This window comes from Amblyraja radiata, chromosome 8 (genome assembly GCF_010909765.2).
Source record: "Amblyraja radiata isolate CabotCenter1 chromosome 8, sAmbRad1.1.pri, whole genome shotgun sequence".
Classification (NCBI taxonomy): domain Eukaryota; kingdom Metazoa; phylum Chordata; class Chondrichthyes; order Rajiformes; family Rajidae; genus Amblyraja; species Amblyraja radiata.
Genome location: NC_045963.1, coordinates 6,033,392 through 6,051,390, shown reverse-complemented (window position 1 = coordinate 6,051,390; position 17,999 = coordinate 6,033,392). Strand labels below are relative to the sequence as shown.

General features: G+C 45.5%; 1 protein-coding gene across 7 annotated transcripts in view; it reads left to right on the top strand.

The window, feature by feature from the left end:
* The window catches only part of efr3b (EFR3 homolog B), a 91,498-nt gene extending 74,022 nt beyond the window's left edge, over window positions 1-17,476 (top strand). For 4 of the 7 annotated variants that reach the window (XM_033025091.1, XM_033025090.1, XM_033025094.1 and 1 more), the window contains 6 exons: window positions 9,530-9,657; window positions 10,399-10,490; window positions 12,383-12,431; window positions 13,376-13,482; window positions 14,381-14,430; window positions 16,295-16,397. In XM_033025091.1, the coding sequence (XP_032880982.1) occupies window positions 9,530-9,657; window positions 10,399-10,490; window positions 12,383-12,431; window positions 13,376-13,482; window positions 14,381-14,430; window positions 16,295-16,397 (529 nt within the window). Of the gene's footprint in view, window positions 1-9,529; window positions 9,658-10,398; window positions 10,491-12,382; window positions 12,432-13,375; window positions 13,483-14,380; window positions 14,431-16,294 lie in introns of all 7 variants that reach the window. The other 3 variants (XM_033025092.1, XM_033025088.1, XM_033025087.1) reach the window with 2 other exon arrangements.
* The last annotated feature ends 523 nt before the right edge of the window (window positions 17,477-17,999 follow it).

Below are 17,999 nucleotides of genomic sequence, written 5' to 3'. Positions count from 1 at the left end.
TTCCCTCAAACCCCCTTTTGTAAGCCATAAGACAAATTTTCATCTACCATCATTTCCCTCAAACAGCCCATGCTTCAAAATCTTTTTGTTTGCTTGAAAACAGTAATCTTGCTTCATTTGCATTTTAAAAGACAACCTCTGTTATCATATCAAAACAATCTTTCCCAAAAGAACTCACTCAGAATCAGTAATCAATAATACATTTTCTTTTTCTCTGTAATTTTGACATTTCCAATCTCATTTAACACTTTAATCGGGATGAGTCTTTTTTTTTTAAAACTTGATTCAAAAGATTTATAATCAACCAACATTTTATCATTCGAGTGTAGCTCTGCCCCCCATTCATGCCTGTTTCTTAACGGAGCACACCATAAACTGTCTGTCCATTTGCATTTTAAAGGACAAACTGTTCTTAAAGCGCCGCACAACTTTGCTCATTGCTTCAAATTTCACACATTCCACATACATATACAAAAACATTGTTTTACCAGCAGTTTATAATATTTCATCTTCAAAGACGTCTCTTTGTAATTTACTTTCCCTTTTTCTGACAAGACTTCTGTTTACCAAAATCCTGGTTACCTAACCCTAATTGGACATTGATCCAGATCATGATTAGTCAGACTCCCCGTGACTTTTCAGTCTCCCTACCCTATCCTTATTTCTCCATCGAATTTTCCTTCATCCCCAATTTTTTTATAACATAGTTGCCTGTCAGAAAAAGGATTTACCTCCGGGGTAATTTTGTTTTGCAATCCCCATTGACTCTTTCCACCATCCCAGATGCCTGTGGGTGGTGTATACAGTGAAATTGCAGTCGAATATTAAAATGTGCACATATTTCCTTATTAATAGTGGCAATAAAATGGGGACCATTGTGCGAGCTTATGACAGTAGGTAGGCCAAACCTGGGAATAACTTCTCTTAACAACAATGTTACCATAGTTTCAGCAGTATTATTAGTGGTCGGTAGAGCTTCAATACACCTGCTAAATAAATCTAAAATCACTGAGCAATATTTATAACACTGAGCCCGTGGCATTTCAATAAAATCAATCTGTATGCATTCAAACGGTCGTGATGGCATTGGCGTCACCCCTGAGGGTATCTTACGTGGTTTGCCTGGATTACTTCATTGGGAACTTTTACATTAAAGACCTGCTTCAGTGCCTCTTATCAAATTTTCGGGTGTCACCACATTTCCTTTGTTATCCTATCATTCCCTCCTTACCAGCATGGGTAAGAGAGTGAATATATGTTAGTAAAACAGGTAAAAACGCATCAGATACACAAACTTGCCCAAGCGGGGTGAGCCAAAGACCTGTGGTGGAGTCAATGGCACAGCCCTCTTGTTTCCATAGTTGTTTTTGGTTATCAGAGGCGTCCCTCTGTAATGTACATACCTCCTTCATGTTTGGCAGGACCGTTCTATTTGCTAGCATCTGTTTATGTGCTGTCACTACGCATTTGGATGTACAGACTGCACTGTTTGGATACACTATCGGCAACTCATTGTCTTTTGCTATAGTGGCCCCAGCACCAGTGTATGCAGTACATTTAATAATGGCCAGCTGTTCTGGTAGCATCAATGCCTTAAACAAATTACGCACAGAAAGGCATTCCCGTGCTCCCAATCCTGGGGAGCTTTGTAAGGTCAGAACTTCAAGGTATAGGGATGTTACTGACGGAACTGTCACAGGTAAAGATGCCATTGCTACTGGTAGGACATAGGGAGGTGGACATCTCCCAAGATTATCGAACTCCTCATCTTCATTACCAAATAGGGTCGTCGTGCCAGACATGAAGTCTCCTCCAGAGGATTTACCAGTACTGGGTTTATTTTTTACTAACCATCACCTGTTTCTCACCTCCTGTCTGTCTTTTAATTATTTTCCCTTGTTCCTCTGCCCACTGGCATTCTAGTTGCAATACGTTCCATCCTTTCCGAGTGCTATCCTTGTTTCTTAACTCTATCCCCTTCTTACATACAGCATCCATCCAACTTCAAACTCTATACTCTCCTCATGCTTCTTCACTGCTTCTGCTTTCCATGTTTTAATTCCTTTCTTCCATTCCTTTCCTGCCTTCCTTTCCCATATAATTGTCTCTACATTCCATGTGCCCCCTACTGGCCAGGCTTCATCCCCCAACCGTTTGGTCAACTTGTAACTTAACATTATAAATATCTTATTATACTTAGGATTCAAATAACACATATGTTGGACTGTTATCCAGAGCATTCCCCATAGATAGATAGAGAGAAAGCGAGGGAGAGAGAAAACAGACTTCTTAATTCCGAATCATTCCAAATATATCAACCAGGCCGACTCGCTGCTCGAGACCCCAGTTTCTCAACCTGGCAGATGTTTTAAACTTAATATACAACGCCACTTATTTCTCAATCCGACAACTCTTCGGATGTCTCAATAAGCCAGACGCACACCTCACCCCCCGTATCTCAACCCGACAAATCACGGATGTCTCAATGAGGCCGATGAGCCCTTAGTAGAGAGAGATTAAAAAAAAGAAAACAAAGAGAGATAGACAGAGAGAGAGAGGAACCGCTCAAGTCCTTCTTAACAATATACACAAGCCCTTCTTAAAAATACATGCACAATTCTGTCTTAAAAATACATACACAATCCCTTCTTAAAAAAAACATATAAAGCCCAACTGGTCTTACCTTTGTCTGTTTCTAAGAACCTCGGCAGGGAACCTGGATCAACCTCTGATGAAGGATCACAGACGTTCCCGGGAGTTTCTAGGGAGTCGGTCTTACAAGGGGGCCGATAGAGCTCAGTTATCTCCCTTCCAATCCCGGCAACCTCTTGCACAGTCAGCCGTTGATGTGGTCCCAGCGAGGCCTGCATAACTACGCCAATGAAAAAGCTACTTTTCTTAACAACTAAACCAGGTTCGCTTCTTAATAAACAGACACCACACAAACTGTTTGGTAGACCAGTTCAAAACTTTACTTAACATCGGCCGATGGAAGGGAGCGAGAATTCCAGCTAAGTGACCAATGTAGACACTCGACTGTCCTCGGTCCCCTTCTCTGAACAACAGAATTACATTGCCTTAAATAGGGGTTTTTTTGTCCCCTTAGCACATTCCACAGACATTAGTCATGGTCAGAGGTACAGGAAAAGGTTTCCACAGAATGCATCACATGGCCTTTTGTTTACATGGTACAAGATATACTAAAATATACTAAAAACAATGGCCATTTGTTTTAGGTCATTTTATCTTCAAAGAGATCACCCTAGCTCTTTCGCTGCTTCCTCTCTGTCACTTGGTCCCTCATAAACATAGGCCATTTGTTTTACGGCATCTTACTTCAAAGATGTGACTAGCTGTTTCTTTCTCTGTCACTTCCTCACTTGGGAGATAATGTTATGGTATTTATTATCCCACACACTGCAACCTGAGGCAAGCCTAATTTGTCACTAAATATAAGCTGTAAGCTAGCCCAGAAACCTATTTTAATTTTTTCTTATTTTTGTAACTTTATTCGGCTTCATCAGCGGGGCCGGTCCCACTTTGAACCGCGGAGGCGTATGGAGTTGTGCGGGACTGGTCCGGACATCATATTCACAAATCAGCTGGGCAGGAGGTGGGCTGACTGAATTTGGACGTCGCAGAGCGTCGGGCGGTGACGTCATCACGCAACGGCACGCCGGGCGGTGACGTCATCGCGCAACGCCACGTGCTAGGCGTACACCATCAAGACGCTGCGTACGACATCAAGACGCTGCGTACGCCGTCAAAACGCTGCGTACGCCCTCAATGCGCCTGCGGGCCGACAGGCCGTTGGCGCGCAGAATTTTCGGACAGTGCAGGATTTTCGGAGCCCCGCGCGATGTCGAGGCCAGCTCCGCACAACTCCATATGGCTCCGCGGTTCGAAGTGGGACCGGCACCGCGCGGCCGTACGCCTCAAGCGACCATGTTTGCTCGTGCTAGACGCATGCAATCGCATGCTGGTGGGACAGGCCCTTTAGATTGTAAGCTTTTATCCTTGTATAACACGTTTGCTCCCCCACACCACCACAATCAGCCTGAAGAAAGGTCCCAGCCTGAAGCGTCATCTATCCATGATCTCCAGAGATGCTGCCTAACCCTCAGAGTTACTCAGGCTTTGTGGCCTTGTACAACTGTAACAACTCGTTCCAACTTCTCCTCTTCTTAACAGAGTACCATATGGAAGAGGAAAATATTAGTTAAGACAACTGTAGGTCCCTTGCAGTCAGAAACAGGCCAATTTATAATGGGAAGCAAGGCTTTGACAGACCGATTTAACAAGTACTTTGGTTCTGTCTTCACTAAGGAAGACACAAACAATGTCCCAGAAATACTAGGGGACCAAGGATGTAGTGGGAGGGAGGAACTGAAGGGAATCCACATTAATCAAGAAATTGTGTTAGGTAAACTGTTGGCACTGAAGGCAGATAAATCCCCTGGGTCTGAAGGCAGATAAATCCCCAGAGCCTGATGGTCTGCATCCCATAGTACTCAAGGAGGTGGCCCTAGAAATCGTGGATACATTGGTGATCATTTTCCAATGTTCTCTCGACTCTGGATCAGTTCCTGTGGACTGGAGGGTAGCCACTTTTTAAGAAAGGATGGAGAAAGAAAACAGGGAATTATAATCCAGTTAGCCTTACATCTGTAGTGGAGCAGATAATAGACAATAGGTTCAAGAGTAGATCATTCGTCCCTTCGAGCCAGCACCGCCGTTCAATGTGATCATGACTGATCATCTCCAATCAGTACCCCGTTCCTGCCTTCTCCCCATATCCCCTGACTCCGCTATTTTTAAGAGCCCTATCTAGCTCTCTCTTTAAAGCATCCAGAGAACCTGCCTCCATCTGAGGCAGAGAATTCCACAGACTCACCACTCCCTGTGAGAAAAAGTGTTTCCTCGTCTCCGTTCTAAATGGCGAAATGCTTGAGTCGGTTATCAAAGATGTAACAGCAGCACATTTGGAAAGCAGTGACAGGATCAGCCAAAGTCAGCATGGATTTATGAAGGGGAAATCATGCTTGATTAATCTTCTGGAATTTTTTGAGGATGTAACAAGTTGAATGGATAAGGGAGAGCGATGTGGTGTATCTGGCCTTTCAAAGAGCCTTTGACAAGGTCCCACACAAGAAATTAGTGTGCAAAATTAGAGCACATGGTATTGCGGATAGGGTATTGACATGGATAGAGAACTGGTTGGCAGACAGGAAGCAAAGAGTAGGAATTAACGGGTCCTTGACAGAATGGCAGGGTGACCAAAATAAAGTTGTAACTTTATTTTTACATAAATTGAGTTATAAACATCTGGAAAAATTAAAACTTTTAAAGTGGATATAAAATCCATAAAAAGGGTGTTTAGCAGCACCTAAGACACCAGATGGTGCCACAGGGCAGGCGGGAGACATTTCCACAGTCACCAATAAAACTAGGAATGTAAACAAAAATGCTGGGGAAACTCAGCGGGTGAGGCGGCATCTATGGAGAGAAGGAATAGGCGACGTTTTGGGTCGAGACCCTTCTTCAGACTGTTATCGGGGAGGACAGGAAAAAGAAAGGAAGAGGCGGAGACAGTGGGCTTGTGGGAGAGCTGGGAAGGGGAGGGGAAGGAGGGAGAAAGCAAGGACTACCTGAAATTGGAGAAGTCAATGTGTAAACTACCCAAGCGAAATATGAGGTGCTGTTCCTCCAATTTGCGGTGGGCCTCACTTCTGTCCCAGGACAGAAAGGTCAGATTCGGAATGGGAGGGGGAGTTGAAGTGCTGAGCCACCGGGAGATCAGGTTGGTTATTGCGAACTGAGCGGAGGTGTTGGGCGAAGCAATTGCCAAGCCTGTGCTTGGTCTCACCGATGTAGAGAAGTTCGGGTTGTAAAGTTTGAAGGTTTGGGGATAAAACAGGTGCTGGAGACAGATCCCATTTTATAATGTCATTCATGCTAAAGGCTCACTGGATAAAAATAGTCAGCAATCTATAAATGACTGAGTATTGCAACTGCTTGTTTTCTGTATTCTGAACGTTTAAATTGGATCACATTTGCAGTTTTGAGGAACAATTACTTTGGTGCAGCCACAAGAAACTGCAGTTGTTAGAAGCTTAAGCAAAACACAAAGTGCTGGAGAAATCCAAATGGTTGGGCAGATGGAATTTAGTGTAGCAAAGTGTGTAGTCGTGCATTTTTGGTAGTAGGAATAAAGGCATAGACTATTTTCTAAATGGGGTGAGAATCCAGAAATCATAGGTGCAAAAGGGACTTGGGAGTGCTGGTGCAGGATTCCAAAAATTAATCTGCAAGTCAAATCGGTAGTAAAGAAAGCTAACTCAATTATTTCAAGAGGACATATACAACAACAGGGATGTAATGTTGAGGCTCTATAAGGCGCTGGTCAGGCAGCATTTGGAATATTGTGAGCAATTTTGGGCACCATATCTGTGGAAAGATGTGCTGACTCTGGAGAGGGTCCAGAGGAGGTTTACAAGAATGTTCCCAGGAATGTGTAGGTTAGCATATGATGAGCATTTGTCGGCACTGGGCCTGTACTCGCTGGAGTTTAGAAGAATGAGGGGGGACCTCATTGAAACATGCAGAATAGTGAAAGGCTTGGATAGAGTGGATCTGGAGAGGATGTTTCCACTGGTGGGAAAGCCTAGGACTAGTCAGCCTCAGAATCAAAGGACGTTCTTTTCGGAGGGAGATGAGGAGAAATTTGGAGGGTAGCTAATGTATACAACACTTCCGCTCAGTTCGCAATAACCAACCTGATCTCCCAGTAGCTCAGCACTTCAACTCCCCCTCCCATTCTGAATCTGACCTTTCTGTCCTGGGCCTCCTCCATGGCCAGAGTGAGTCCCAGCATAAATTGGAGGAACAGCACCTCATATTTCGCTTGGGTAGTTTATAACCCAGCGGTATGAACATTGACCTCCAATTTCAAGAAAGGAGCGAGATCCAAAACGAGGAATTATAGACCAGTTAGCCTAATATCGGTGGTGGGGAAGCTGCTGGAGTCAATTATTAAAGGTAATAATGGCACATTTGGATAGCAATAAAAGATTGGCCCAAGTCAGCATGGATTTATGAAGGGGAAATCCTGCTTGACTAATCTTCTGGAATTTTTCGAGGATGTGACAAGTAAAATGGATGAAGGTCCCGCACGGGAGATTAGTGGGCAAAATTAGAGCACATGGAATTAGGGGTAGGGTATTGACATGGATGGAGAATTGGTTGGCAGACAGGAAACAAAGTAGGAATAAATGGGTCCCTGTCAGAATGGCAGGCAGTGGCGAGTGGAGTGCTGTAAGGCTCAGTGCTGGGACCGCAACTATTTACAATATATATTAATGATTTAGATGATGGAATTAAAAGTAACTAGCATATTTGCGGATGACACAAAGATCGGTGGCAGTGTGAACTGCGAAGAGAATGCTAGGAAGTTGCAAGGTGACTTGGACAGGTTGAATGAGTGGGCAGATGCAGTATAATGTAGACAAATGTGAGGTTATCCACTTTGGCGGCAAGAACAAGGAGATTATTATCTCAATGCTGCCAGATTAGGAAAAAGAGGAGTGCAACGAGACCTGGGTGTCCTTGTACACCAGTCACCGAAAGTAAACATGCAGGTACAGCAGGCCATGAAGAAACCTAATGGCATGTTGGCCTTCATAACAAGAGGATTTGAGTATAGGAGTAAAGAGGTCCTTCTGCAGTTGTACAGGGCCCTGGTGAGACCACATATTGAGTATCGTGTGCAGTTTTGGTCTAATTTAAGGAAGGACATCCTTGCTATTGAGGGAGTTCAGCGTAGGTTCACGAGATTAATCCCCGGGATGGCGGGACTGTCATATGAGGAAAGATTGGAAAGACTGGGCTTATATTCACTAGAATTTAGGATGAGAGGTGATCTTATAGAAACATATAAAATTATAAAAGGACTGGACAAGCTATATGCAGGAAAAATGTTCCCAATGTTGGGGGAGTCCAGAACCAGGGGCCACAGTCTAAGAATAAAGGGGAGGCCATTTAAAACTGAGATGAGAAAAAACGTTTTCACCCAGAGAATAGTGAATTTGTGGAATTCTCTGCCACAGAAGGCAGTAGAGGCCAATTCACTGGATGAGTTTAAAAGAGATTTAGATAGAGCTCTAGGGGCTAGTGGAATCAAGGGATATGGGGAGAAGGCAGGCACGGGTTACCGATTGTGGATGATCACAATGAATGGTGGTGCTGGCTCGAAGGGCCAAATGGCCTCCTCCTGCACCTATTTTCTATGTTTCTATATTTCTTTAGTCAAAAGGTGGTGAATTCTTTGCCACAGAATGCTGTGGAGGCTGTCAGTGGACATATTTTTAAGGCAGAGATAAATATTCATGATTAGTACATGTCAGTACACATCATTAGGGTAGAAGTTATGGGGTGAAGGCAGGAGAATGGGTTTAGGAGGGAGAGATAGATCAGCCATGATTGCATGGAGGAGTAGACTTGATGGGCCCAATAGCCTAATTTGACCCCTATTCCTTATGACCTTATGACAGCATCCGTGGAGGGAATAGACAGATGGCGTTCCAGGTTGGGAGCCAATTTTCAGACTGATGGAGTAGGGGGAAAATGGAAAAGAAGGGGGTGTGACAAGGTGGATACAGGTGAAGGGGATTGGTAGATTGGGTGCAGGAAGTAACAAAGGCTAGAAGTGAAATGGAGACAAAAGGGTGTCACATGAGGAGAAGTGAAATGTAAAGTCAGAGGGAGGGATAAGGGGGGAAGGGCTTCCTACTTCCTCCAGCACATGGTACCAGAGGTAACCCTTGAAGGTCTGCCTTTTTAATCTCTTGCCTATCTCTCTATATTCACTCTGCAGGACCTCATCCATTTTTCTACCAATGTAGTTTCCACCAATGTGCAGACATCCTCTGGCTGCTCATCTTGAGAATGTAATGCAATTGCTTCGAGACATCATTGCCTCTGGCACCTGAGAATGGTGCAGGTGGTCACAGCACACGGTTTGTGAAGGCAAGCTCCTGTCTGTGCAGTAAGAATGCTCTTCACCTTGTTGTGTGGCACTGCATTACCAAGGGATGAGGCAAGTGACAGAAGTTAGGTGAAGAGCAGTTGCCCAACATAAACTGTAACCCCTTGGCAAGCTGCAGGCCCTGTTCCCCATTGGGAGCCAGCCCATGCTCAGTAAACGCTGGAAGCAGGAGAGGGCCGGTCAGCTTTCATGCGTTCTTTACCACTCAGGAAGACCATGCCTGGTCTGCTCCCCTCAGGGCCATTTTGCTGCTTCAATGCCATGCTGTTATTTCTCAAGGGCATGTCTCATCTCCCGGTCAGTGGTGGGTGTATGGAAGGAGACACGAACGCGTGTACGGTTTCGAGGGACGTGGGCCGTACACGGGCAGGTGGGGCTAGTGTAGATGCGGCACCTTGGATGGTTGTGGGTAAGTAGTTTCCGTGCGGTATGACTGACTCAATGACCTCCTCGCTGACAGCATTCTTCCTGGGTTTTTCTCCTCAGTATTCCGCAGTCCATGGACAAATTGGAGAAGGAGCTGCTGTTCTTGCAGAATGAGATCAGTGAGGCTTTTGCAGGTAGTGGCTACAGCTCCGACAGGCTGGGAATCCCCTACATCCCCCAATTCACAGGTAGGAGGTTCGAGGAATCTACTTGTGACAAGTGCAAGCAACCTCCCACAGCAACTCCGCCAATCACCGTCGATCTTCTATCTCGGCTCCACTTTCCTGCCCCATCACTCACTTCTTATATGTCCACAAATCTATCGATCACTGCTTGAATGAACTTGGTCACTGAGCCTCCATTGCCCTCAGGGGGAGAAAATTCCAAGGTGTCTGAAGTAAATTCCCCTTGTATGGATCATAAAGGCCGTATTCTCAAACTCCTCAATTCCTCAATCAATGGAAGTATCTTCCCGCATCTAACTTGTGTAAGTTTGATGAGATCTTCTCTATCTAAACTTGAAAGCACATGATCCTCTACACAATCCTCTTCTTCACACATACCAATAGAATATTTTCTAAAGCCATGAAAAGCCATGAATTGAATTGAAAAATATAGCATGGAAACAAGCCCTTTGGCCCACCAAGTCCACGTTGACCATCACCTGTTCATACCAGTTCTATGTTATCCCTCTTTCTCATTCACTCCCTACAGAAAAGAGGCAAATTACAGAGGCCAATTAACCTACAAACCCGCACATCTTTGGGTGGTGGGAGGAAACCGGATCAACCGGAGGAAATCCATGCGGTCACAGGGACTTCATACAGAGAGCACCCGTGGTCAAGATCGAACCCAGGTCTCTGGCAGTGTGAGGCAGCAGCTCTACCAGCTGTGCCAGCCTCTAATGTGTTGTGCATGGTGTGTTGCAGATGAAGACCGCTTATCAAAGAGGAAGAGCATTGGTGAGACCATCTCTCTGCAGGTGGAAGTGGAATCTCGCAATAGTCCGGAAAAGGAAGAGGTATCTCTCTGACGTTGCAGTGGGTAGCTGGTGTTGGGTTAATGAGCCAGAAGGTGGCTCACTGGAATAGGGTGTCACCAAGGGCTGCTGGTAACAGGCATAGTTGTAGAGCTCATCATCGAGTACAAATATCAACTTTAATTGGTACCATCCCTGTGGAAGCTGAGCACATGCCCTGTGAGAGACGATGAAAGAACTCCATGGAAAGAGTGCCTCATAGCTGCACAAACCAACTAAACCCTGTATTTATCTGTCGCTGTCCCTACCCCAGGAATATTTCATGGTACACTGTTGAGGGAGCTTTACACTGTTTCTCAGCAGTGTTGGTCCTGCCCAAATAACGTTTCACAGTGGATTTCTGGGCATTTTGTGAATATTCTCAGTATCAACCCTTGGGGTCTGTTTTTATTCTTGGTACTGATATTTGCTGACTTCAATATTTAGATTATAATTTTGCATTTTTTGGCACGAAAATAGAATGTCAAAGTGAGGCAGTGTAAAGAGTTACAGGTGAACACTTAGTGTGTAGGAAGGAACTGCAGATGCTGGTTTAAATCGTAGGTAGACACAAAATGCTGGAGTAACTCAGCGGGACAGGCAGCATCTCTAGAGGGAAGGAATGGGTGATGTTTCGGGTCGAGACTGAAGCCTGAAGAAGTGTCTGGACCTGAAACGTCATCAATTCCTTCTCTCCAGAGATGCTGCCTGTCCCGCTGAATTATTCCAACATTTTATGTCTATCTTCAGGTAAACACTTAACAGGTTAACCAAAGCAATTCAGGGTGAATGTGTGAAGGAAGATGTTCTGGTGGGTGACGGGGCCTGTTATTGTGCTGCACTGTTCTCTGTTCTATTAATAATGGATAGGTACCACGCTGTGAAAATCACGTGATACAGACTCTTTGCTAGTTTAAAAGCAGGGAGATGGAACTGTAGAAAGTCCAAAGTCAATCCCAGCAGAAGAATGGAGCACTAGATAAAGTGGAACATTTACTGAAGATTGGCTGGACTATTGTTGCCAGGTTGTATACATTGTGATGCTTCATTTCAAATGGTTCAGGGACTGCAGTCAGCAGAACGATGGAGTTATCCATAATAAGCAAAGAGATGTATTATCCTTGTAATGACATTCAAAGAGGCCAGTCATATCCATGCCAGCAGAGCAATCTCATCTGACACTTGCCCTGTAACTTATTCTCTCTCCCACACACATACATTCTCCTTTGACTCATTTGCCACTTATCTAAATCGATTATATTTAACAGCAGCCAATTAATCCAATGACCCCCCTCCTCACATCATCAAGATGTGGGAGGAAAACGGAGAACCCAGGGGAACCCCACATGGTCATAGGGAGAACATGCAAACTCCACACAGACAGTACACGAGTGCAGGAGAGAATCTGGAGCTGTGAGGCAGCAGAGTTGCCGCTGTGTTCTACTCGGGGATGGGACTGATTTGATTACTTTTACACAGAGCTGGTCAGATTCACTGGACCACATGACCTAGTTACTCCAGTGTAGGTATTTAACTTTGTGAAGGGTTGCCGAGGGGTGAGTGGGTAAAGAGCTATGTTTGGTAGCAGGTGTTGGGGAAGGAACGATGAGCTCTGCTTGAATTGAGTCTGTCAGGGCACCACATTACATTTGATCTGGGGTTAAACTCCTCTTGTTGTGGCAGGAACCCTGCCCAGGTGATTATGGGGCTGGGGAATGTGTGGTGAAAAGTGAAGCAGCGGGGGCTCGTGAGAGGGTGATGAATGCCAAGGGGAATGGGAGAAATCACGTGTGTTGATTGTGCCTTTGTTCTCCTTGGAGCATTCTGCTTGAGTTGTACATCTGGTTGTTACATGGCAATCTCAGTGACATGACAATGTCTGTATCTTGTTACAGAAGATGCCAGCTGAGGAAATCACATACGAAACCCTGAAGAAAGCAATAGGTAAGGTGTAGCTCAGCCTGTGAGGGCAGCACATCTCCCTGCACCTGCAGGTTGGGCTGCAAGTAAGCACAGCTGCTTGCTGCATTGTTGCAAGGCTTTGTTCATACACTGCTACCACTGGCTTCTCATTCATTCTATAATGGCAATGTGTATCAGTCTGCAGCTCAAACAGCTGCTGGCAGCGAGAGACTGAGTGTCTGTTCATGGGACGTGGAACAGTCCAGCACTGTTGAGACAGACCATTCAGCCCACCCTATCTATGCTGACCATGAATCCAATTCACACTGCACATCTGCCTGCTTGTGGTCTATATCCCTTCATTCTATGCCTGTTCACAGGACTGTATCTTGCTTTCTCAGTAGTATTTGGTTCTGAGGAGAGGTTCTCTTGGAGTGTGTGGCCATCTCCAAGACCAGAGCAGTGCTGGGAGGGAAGAGAATGGGCAGGAAAGCATGGTGCAGGGACATGGCTTAGCGGGCAGACAGCTATCCTGTGGTACAGATGTGGCTCCAAGATGGCAGCTTGCCTGGCAGTTGTCAAGTTCACAATACCAATGAGTGGACACAGAACATTCTTCAGGAAGAGGGTGAACAACCAGACAGCAAGTAGTAGAGGCAGATTCACCTGTGGTATTTTAAACGGAATAGTTAAGGAAGGAAACTTTGTGGAGGGGACTGGAGAATGGTGCAGACTAGACGAAGCCGATGGCTTCTACAGTGGGCACTCTAGTCTTTCCCCAATCCTGGGCTGCAAACTGTAGCAGACAAGTCGTGAGCCTCACTGAACGTTGCTGGGGCTCTCCTCACGTAAACTATGAATGGTAGAGGTTGATGTTCTTGCCTTTAAGGAGATCACCTCACCACCGGGTGGGGGCCTGCTGTGTCAGCGTGGGTTGGGGTTGCGGTGAATCTGCTGGCACTGATGCCCTGTGTTTTATTGGCCAGTAGATGGTGGAGCAATGGAGGAGCAGGAGAGGGAGAGGAGGCGGCTGGTGGTGGAGAAGTTTCAGAAGGCTCCATTTGAAGAGATAGCAGCCCACTGTGGAGCAAGGGTAAGGACCTACCTTGTGGAAGAGAGTTATTATCTAAATCTGGCTCCTAACGGAGAGGAAGTGCATGACAGACCATGTAAAAATTCCCAATATGGTCCAAAGGGCTGGCTTAAAGATACACTAGTTCAACGGTTACAGGCACCTGGAATAAGTGATCAACTTATGTCTACCTGCTCTGGAGCAAACCAAGGAAGGGTGGGCATTCATAACAGTTACAACACTCAACAGGCAATTCAGCCCAGCTAGTCCGGTCAGCCATGTGAGAACGTCTCTGCAACCTTACATCTCCCTGCTCCCTTTCACTGCAGTTTACTTTAGTCCTAAAGTCACTGCAGCACCTGTCCTTGCTGCCAACACCCAGGCAATGATGGTGCATTGGTTAAATAACTGCATGAGCCCCAGAGGCTTGCATCGTTGATGCAGAGCCATTTGTTCCCCTCCCACAGCAGCTGGGAAATATTAATTTCAACTAATTAAATACGTTTGGAATAAAGCCGCACCATATGGTGATCTTGAAGCCATTGGATTTTCACACAATCATGTTTGGTTTAGAATATCCTTCAGGGTGGCGCATGGCTACATGTCATCCAGTGTGGTTGATCATTAACTGTCTTCAGGAATGGTCTGTAGGGCTATTGAAGGACAGTGGTCATGGTGGCCACGGGCAGTCGGCAGATTCATCTAAAGAAACGGCAGCATTTCCATCCATCTCCCCCACTCGATCTCGTCAGCTCCTTCCCGGCCCCACTTTCTTGTGTGAAAGGCCACAGTTGTTGGTCTCGGCATTCTCGGCCTGATCCAAACACGGGAGGAATGTGTAGGGAATGATGGCAAGCTTGGATTCTGAGTTACTGTGATATTATCCATTACTTACTGCTTCTCATTCCTTTAATTCCAGGCAACTATTCTGCAGAGTAAGCTAAATCAAATCTTTGAGATAACTGTAAGGTAAGTTGTAAAATAACCCATCTGAATTCTTTGACACACATGAAGAATTCCAGGTTAGCCTGCCATCGGTTTTCTCGATACCAGTAGAATCATACAGCACGGAAACCGGCCTTGTGGCCCAACATGCCCACACCGACCAACATTCCCCATCTACTCTAGTCCCACCTGCCAGCGTTTGGCCCAAGTCCCTCTATCCCTCATCCAGTAGAAACAGAGAAATTTCCAAGTTAGATTACAGAAGGATTTTTATATAATTGATGCTTGGAATGAGGGTGTTGCTGCCAAGATCACATTTATCGTCCATCCCTAATTGCCTGATAAGCTGCTGATAGCTGGTTTTGGTGCGTCTTGGTTTCACACAACTAAATATCTTGCTAAGGCATTTCAGAGGATAGTTAGAATAAGTTTGCACATTACACCAAAATTGGTGGTGTAGTGGTCAATGGAGAAGGTTATTTAAGATTCTTTATTAAGGATCTAGTTGAACTGGCTAAGTGGGCCAAGGAATGGTGGATGTAGGTACTTAGTTCCCTGAACGAAGCAACACAGCTGGACAGGGTGGTGAAGAAGGTATTTGGCATACTTGCCTGCATCGGTTAGGGCATTGAGGACAAGAGTTGGGTTGTCATGTTGCAACTGTACAAGTTGTTGGTGAGACCACACTTGGAGCGTGGTCTCACCAACAACTAGGGGTGCTGGTTGCCTAGCTATAAGAAGGATGCCATTAAGCTGTAAAATGTGCAAAAAAGATTCAAGAGGTTGTTACTAGGACTGGTGGCTTGACTTGTGAGGATAGGCTGGAACGACTTCCCCACGAGCACAGGAGGCGGAGGAGGGTGACCTTAGATAGGTCTATAAAATCATGAGGGGCATAGATAAAGTGAAGGGTCATAGTCTTTTTCCCAGGATTCTCAAGGCAAGTTAAATATAGATTTAAGATGAGAAGGGGAAGATTTCAAATGGACATAAGGGGGCAACCTTTTCACCTAGTTTAAAACTAGAATTAAAATTAGAAAACGTTTAGAAGGTACATGGACAAAGGGCGAATATGAGCAAAATGCAGGCAAATAGGAATAACTTGGATGAACATTTTGGTCAGTGCAGGCGAGTTGGGTCAAAGGGCCTATTTCTGTGCTGTGCTGTTCTATGTTCTAATATTGGTGAGGCTACATGTGGAATATTGTTTGCAGTTTAGGTCACCACTGTACAGAGAGAACATGGCAGAGGGTGCAAAGGAGATTTGCCAAGACATTGTGGATGGAGGTCTCTGTTATGAGGAGGGACTGGATGGGATGGATTTATTTCCTTGGACCAGAGAAGACAGTGGGGGAGGGGGGAGGGGGAATCCTGACAGAGGGATACAAGATACTGGTAGAGTAGTAGAAAAACTCCGAAGGTCAGGCACAGCATCTGTTGAAGGCGAAACAAAGAATGTTTTCAGCCTGCGACCCTTCCTCAGAACACAAGATGACCATTGTAAACCTTTCCCCATTGCTAAAATATGTATATCCAGACAAGTGTGAGATAATGCACCAGTGATCCAGACTGGACAGATACAATAAACAGCAGGGACCACAGGAGTGCCAATGAACAGAGAGACATTGGAGTGCTGGTCTCCACTCCCAGAAAGTGGGGACAGGTGGATAGAGTAGTGAGGAAGCATTTAGCTTGTTGAGGATTCCTTTGCAAGGGTGAGTGGTGGCTGAGGTTCATGCTCCCTCTCTACAAGTGTGTGTCAGTGCTGCACTGACCTGGCAGCCCTCAGAGTTGTACGCCTAGAGTAGGAGCAGTGACACTGTTATGTAATCTCTTCACAGCACTTGCTGCCATTTTGTCTTTTCTGAAGAGCTCTCTTTATTTGCAGGCCTCCTCCGAGCCCATCAGGCTCAACCATTGGTTACGGCCAGACGCCGCCCCGCTCCGTGCCCGTGTACGAGATGAAGTTCCCAGACCTTTGTGTGTACTAACAGAGCAGGTTGCAGAGCAGCAGATCGGTGGAATGTTGGGTCCCCTCCCATCCATGGGATGGGGGCAGCTGCATCGAACGTCTCAAAAACCATCCCACAGAACGCCAGCCGTCACCTCGCTGTTGTGCCCGTTGGCGCAAACATGGTCATCCTTTAGTGCTTTGTCATGAAGTCACGTGTCAATGCACGGCCTGTGCTAACTAACCCCTGATCACAGATAAGCTTTACTAGAGCTTGCTGCTTCCTGTAGTGTGAGTGCAGAGCACCACTGCAGGCAGCAGTGAAGGAGCTGGCATCATCAACCCATACAACACATGCCTACTGATAGTCACTCTCCGATACCATGTCGATAGCCTCTCAGATACCACAATCTCAATGCAGGCTCTCTGGCCCACAGCAGTCCTGGTTTGATGCTTGGGGTAAGGAATGGGATAGCTACAATCAATTGAACGTTCAGAATAACCTGTCAACTCAGTGGTGGTGCTGAGAGTTTGTTTATCCTGTTGCCCTCGTCAATGTTGGTGTGTTTTGTTTCTGCTGATGTACTCTGGTCTCCCAGCATCGGTGCCGGGGAGAGCTCTGAAATCGCCGAGGTTACGAGGATCGGAGAGTGGAGCGGTGCTTGTAGCTCTAAATCGTTGCTTCCTTGCAGAAAGCTTAGAAGATGCTTTCATTTAAAATCCATTTCATTGATCGTGAAAATAATAAAACGTGCAGATGCTAGAAATCTGAAATAAAACCAAAACTCTGGAAACACTCATGAGGTCTGGCAGCAGCTGTGGAAGGAGGAACAGTTAACATCTCAGATGAAAGATCTCTCATTAGCTGTTCGGACCAAGTGTCTAGGCTGAAAGGTGAACGGTCTCCTACACAGATGCTTGCCATACCTAAAGAGTGATTTCAGAGTGTTCTGGTTATGTGTCATTGGTCATCTGTCTTATCAGAACTCTGCCAGCTCCTATACTGGAAGCTTACAACACAACAACAGCCTGCACTCAACAGCAGACATCCCCAGCATGGAGCCCTGCTCTCAGACCATTGCCATCAGTGAATATTAAAAACCAATGTTCAAACCTTCAGCAGCATGTGTGGATCCATCTACATCTTGGTATTAGTTTCCTGTGGTCACATGTACTGAAATGCAATGAGAAATGCATGCTATTGAGCAAATCGTAATGTGACAGTGGCGCAGCAGTAAAGTTGCTACCTTACAGCACCAGAGATTCAGGTTCATTCTTAACTGAGGGTCCTGACTGTACAAAGTTTGTATGTTCTCCTTGTGACCGCATGGGCACTCCAATTTCATCCCACATCCCAAAGATATGTGGGTTTGTAGGTTAATTGACCTCTGTAAATTGTTCGTAGTGTATAGGATAGAACGAGTGAACGGCTGATCACTCGTCGGCATAGAATCGGTGGGCCAAAGGCCTGTTTCCACGCTGTATCTCTAAAACTAAAATAAATAAAAACAGGCAGTGTAACAGAGAAATTAAGCAGAGTGCAGAATATAGTGTTACAGCTACTGAGAATGTGTAAATTAAAAAATAATGCAAAGGGTGCAATGAGGTAGATTGGAAGATCAGATCTACACTGCCAGCATAT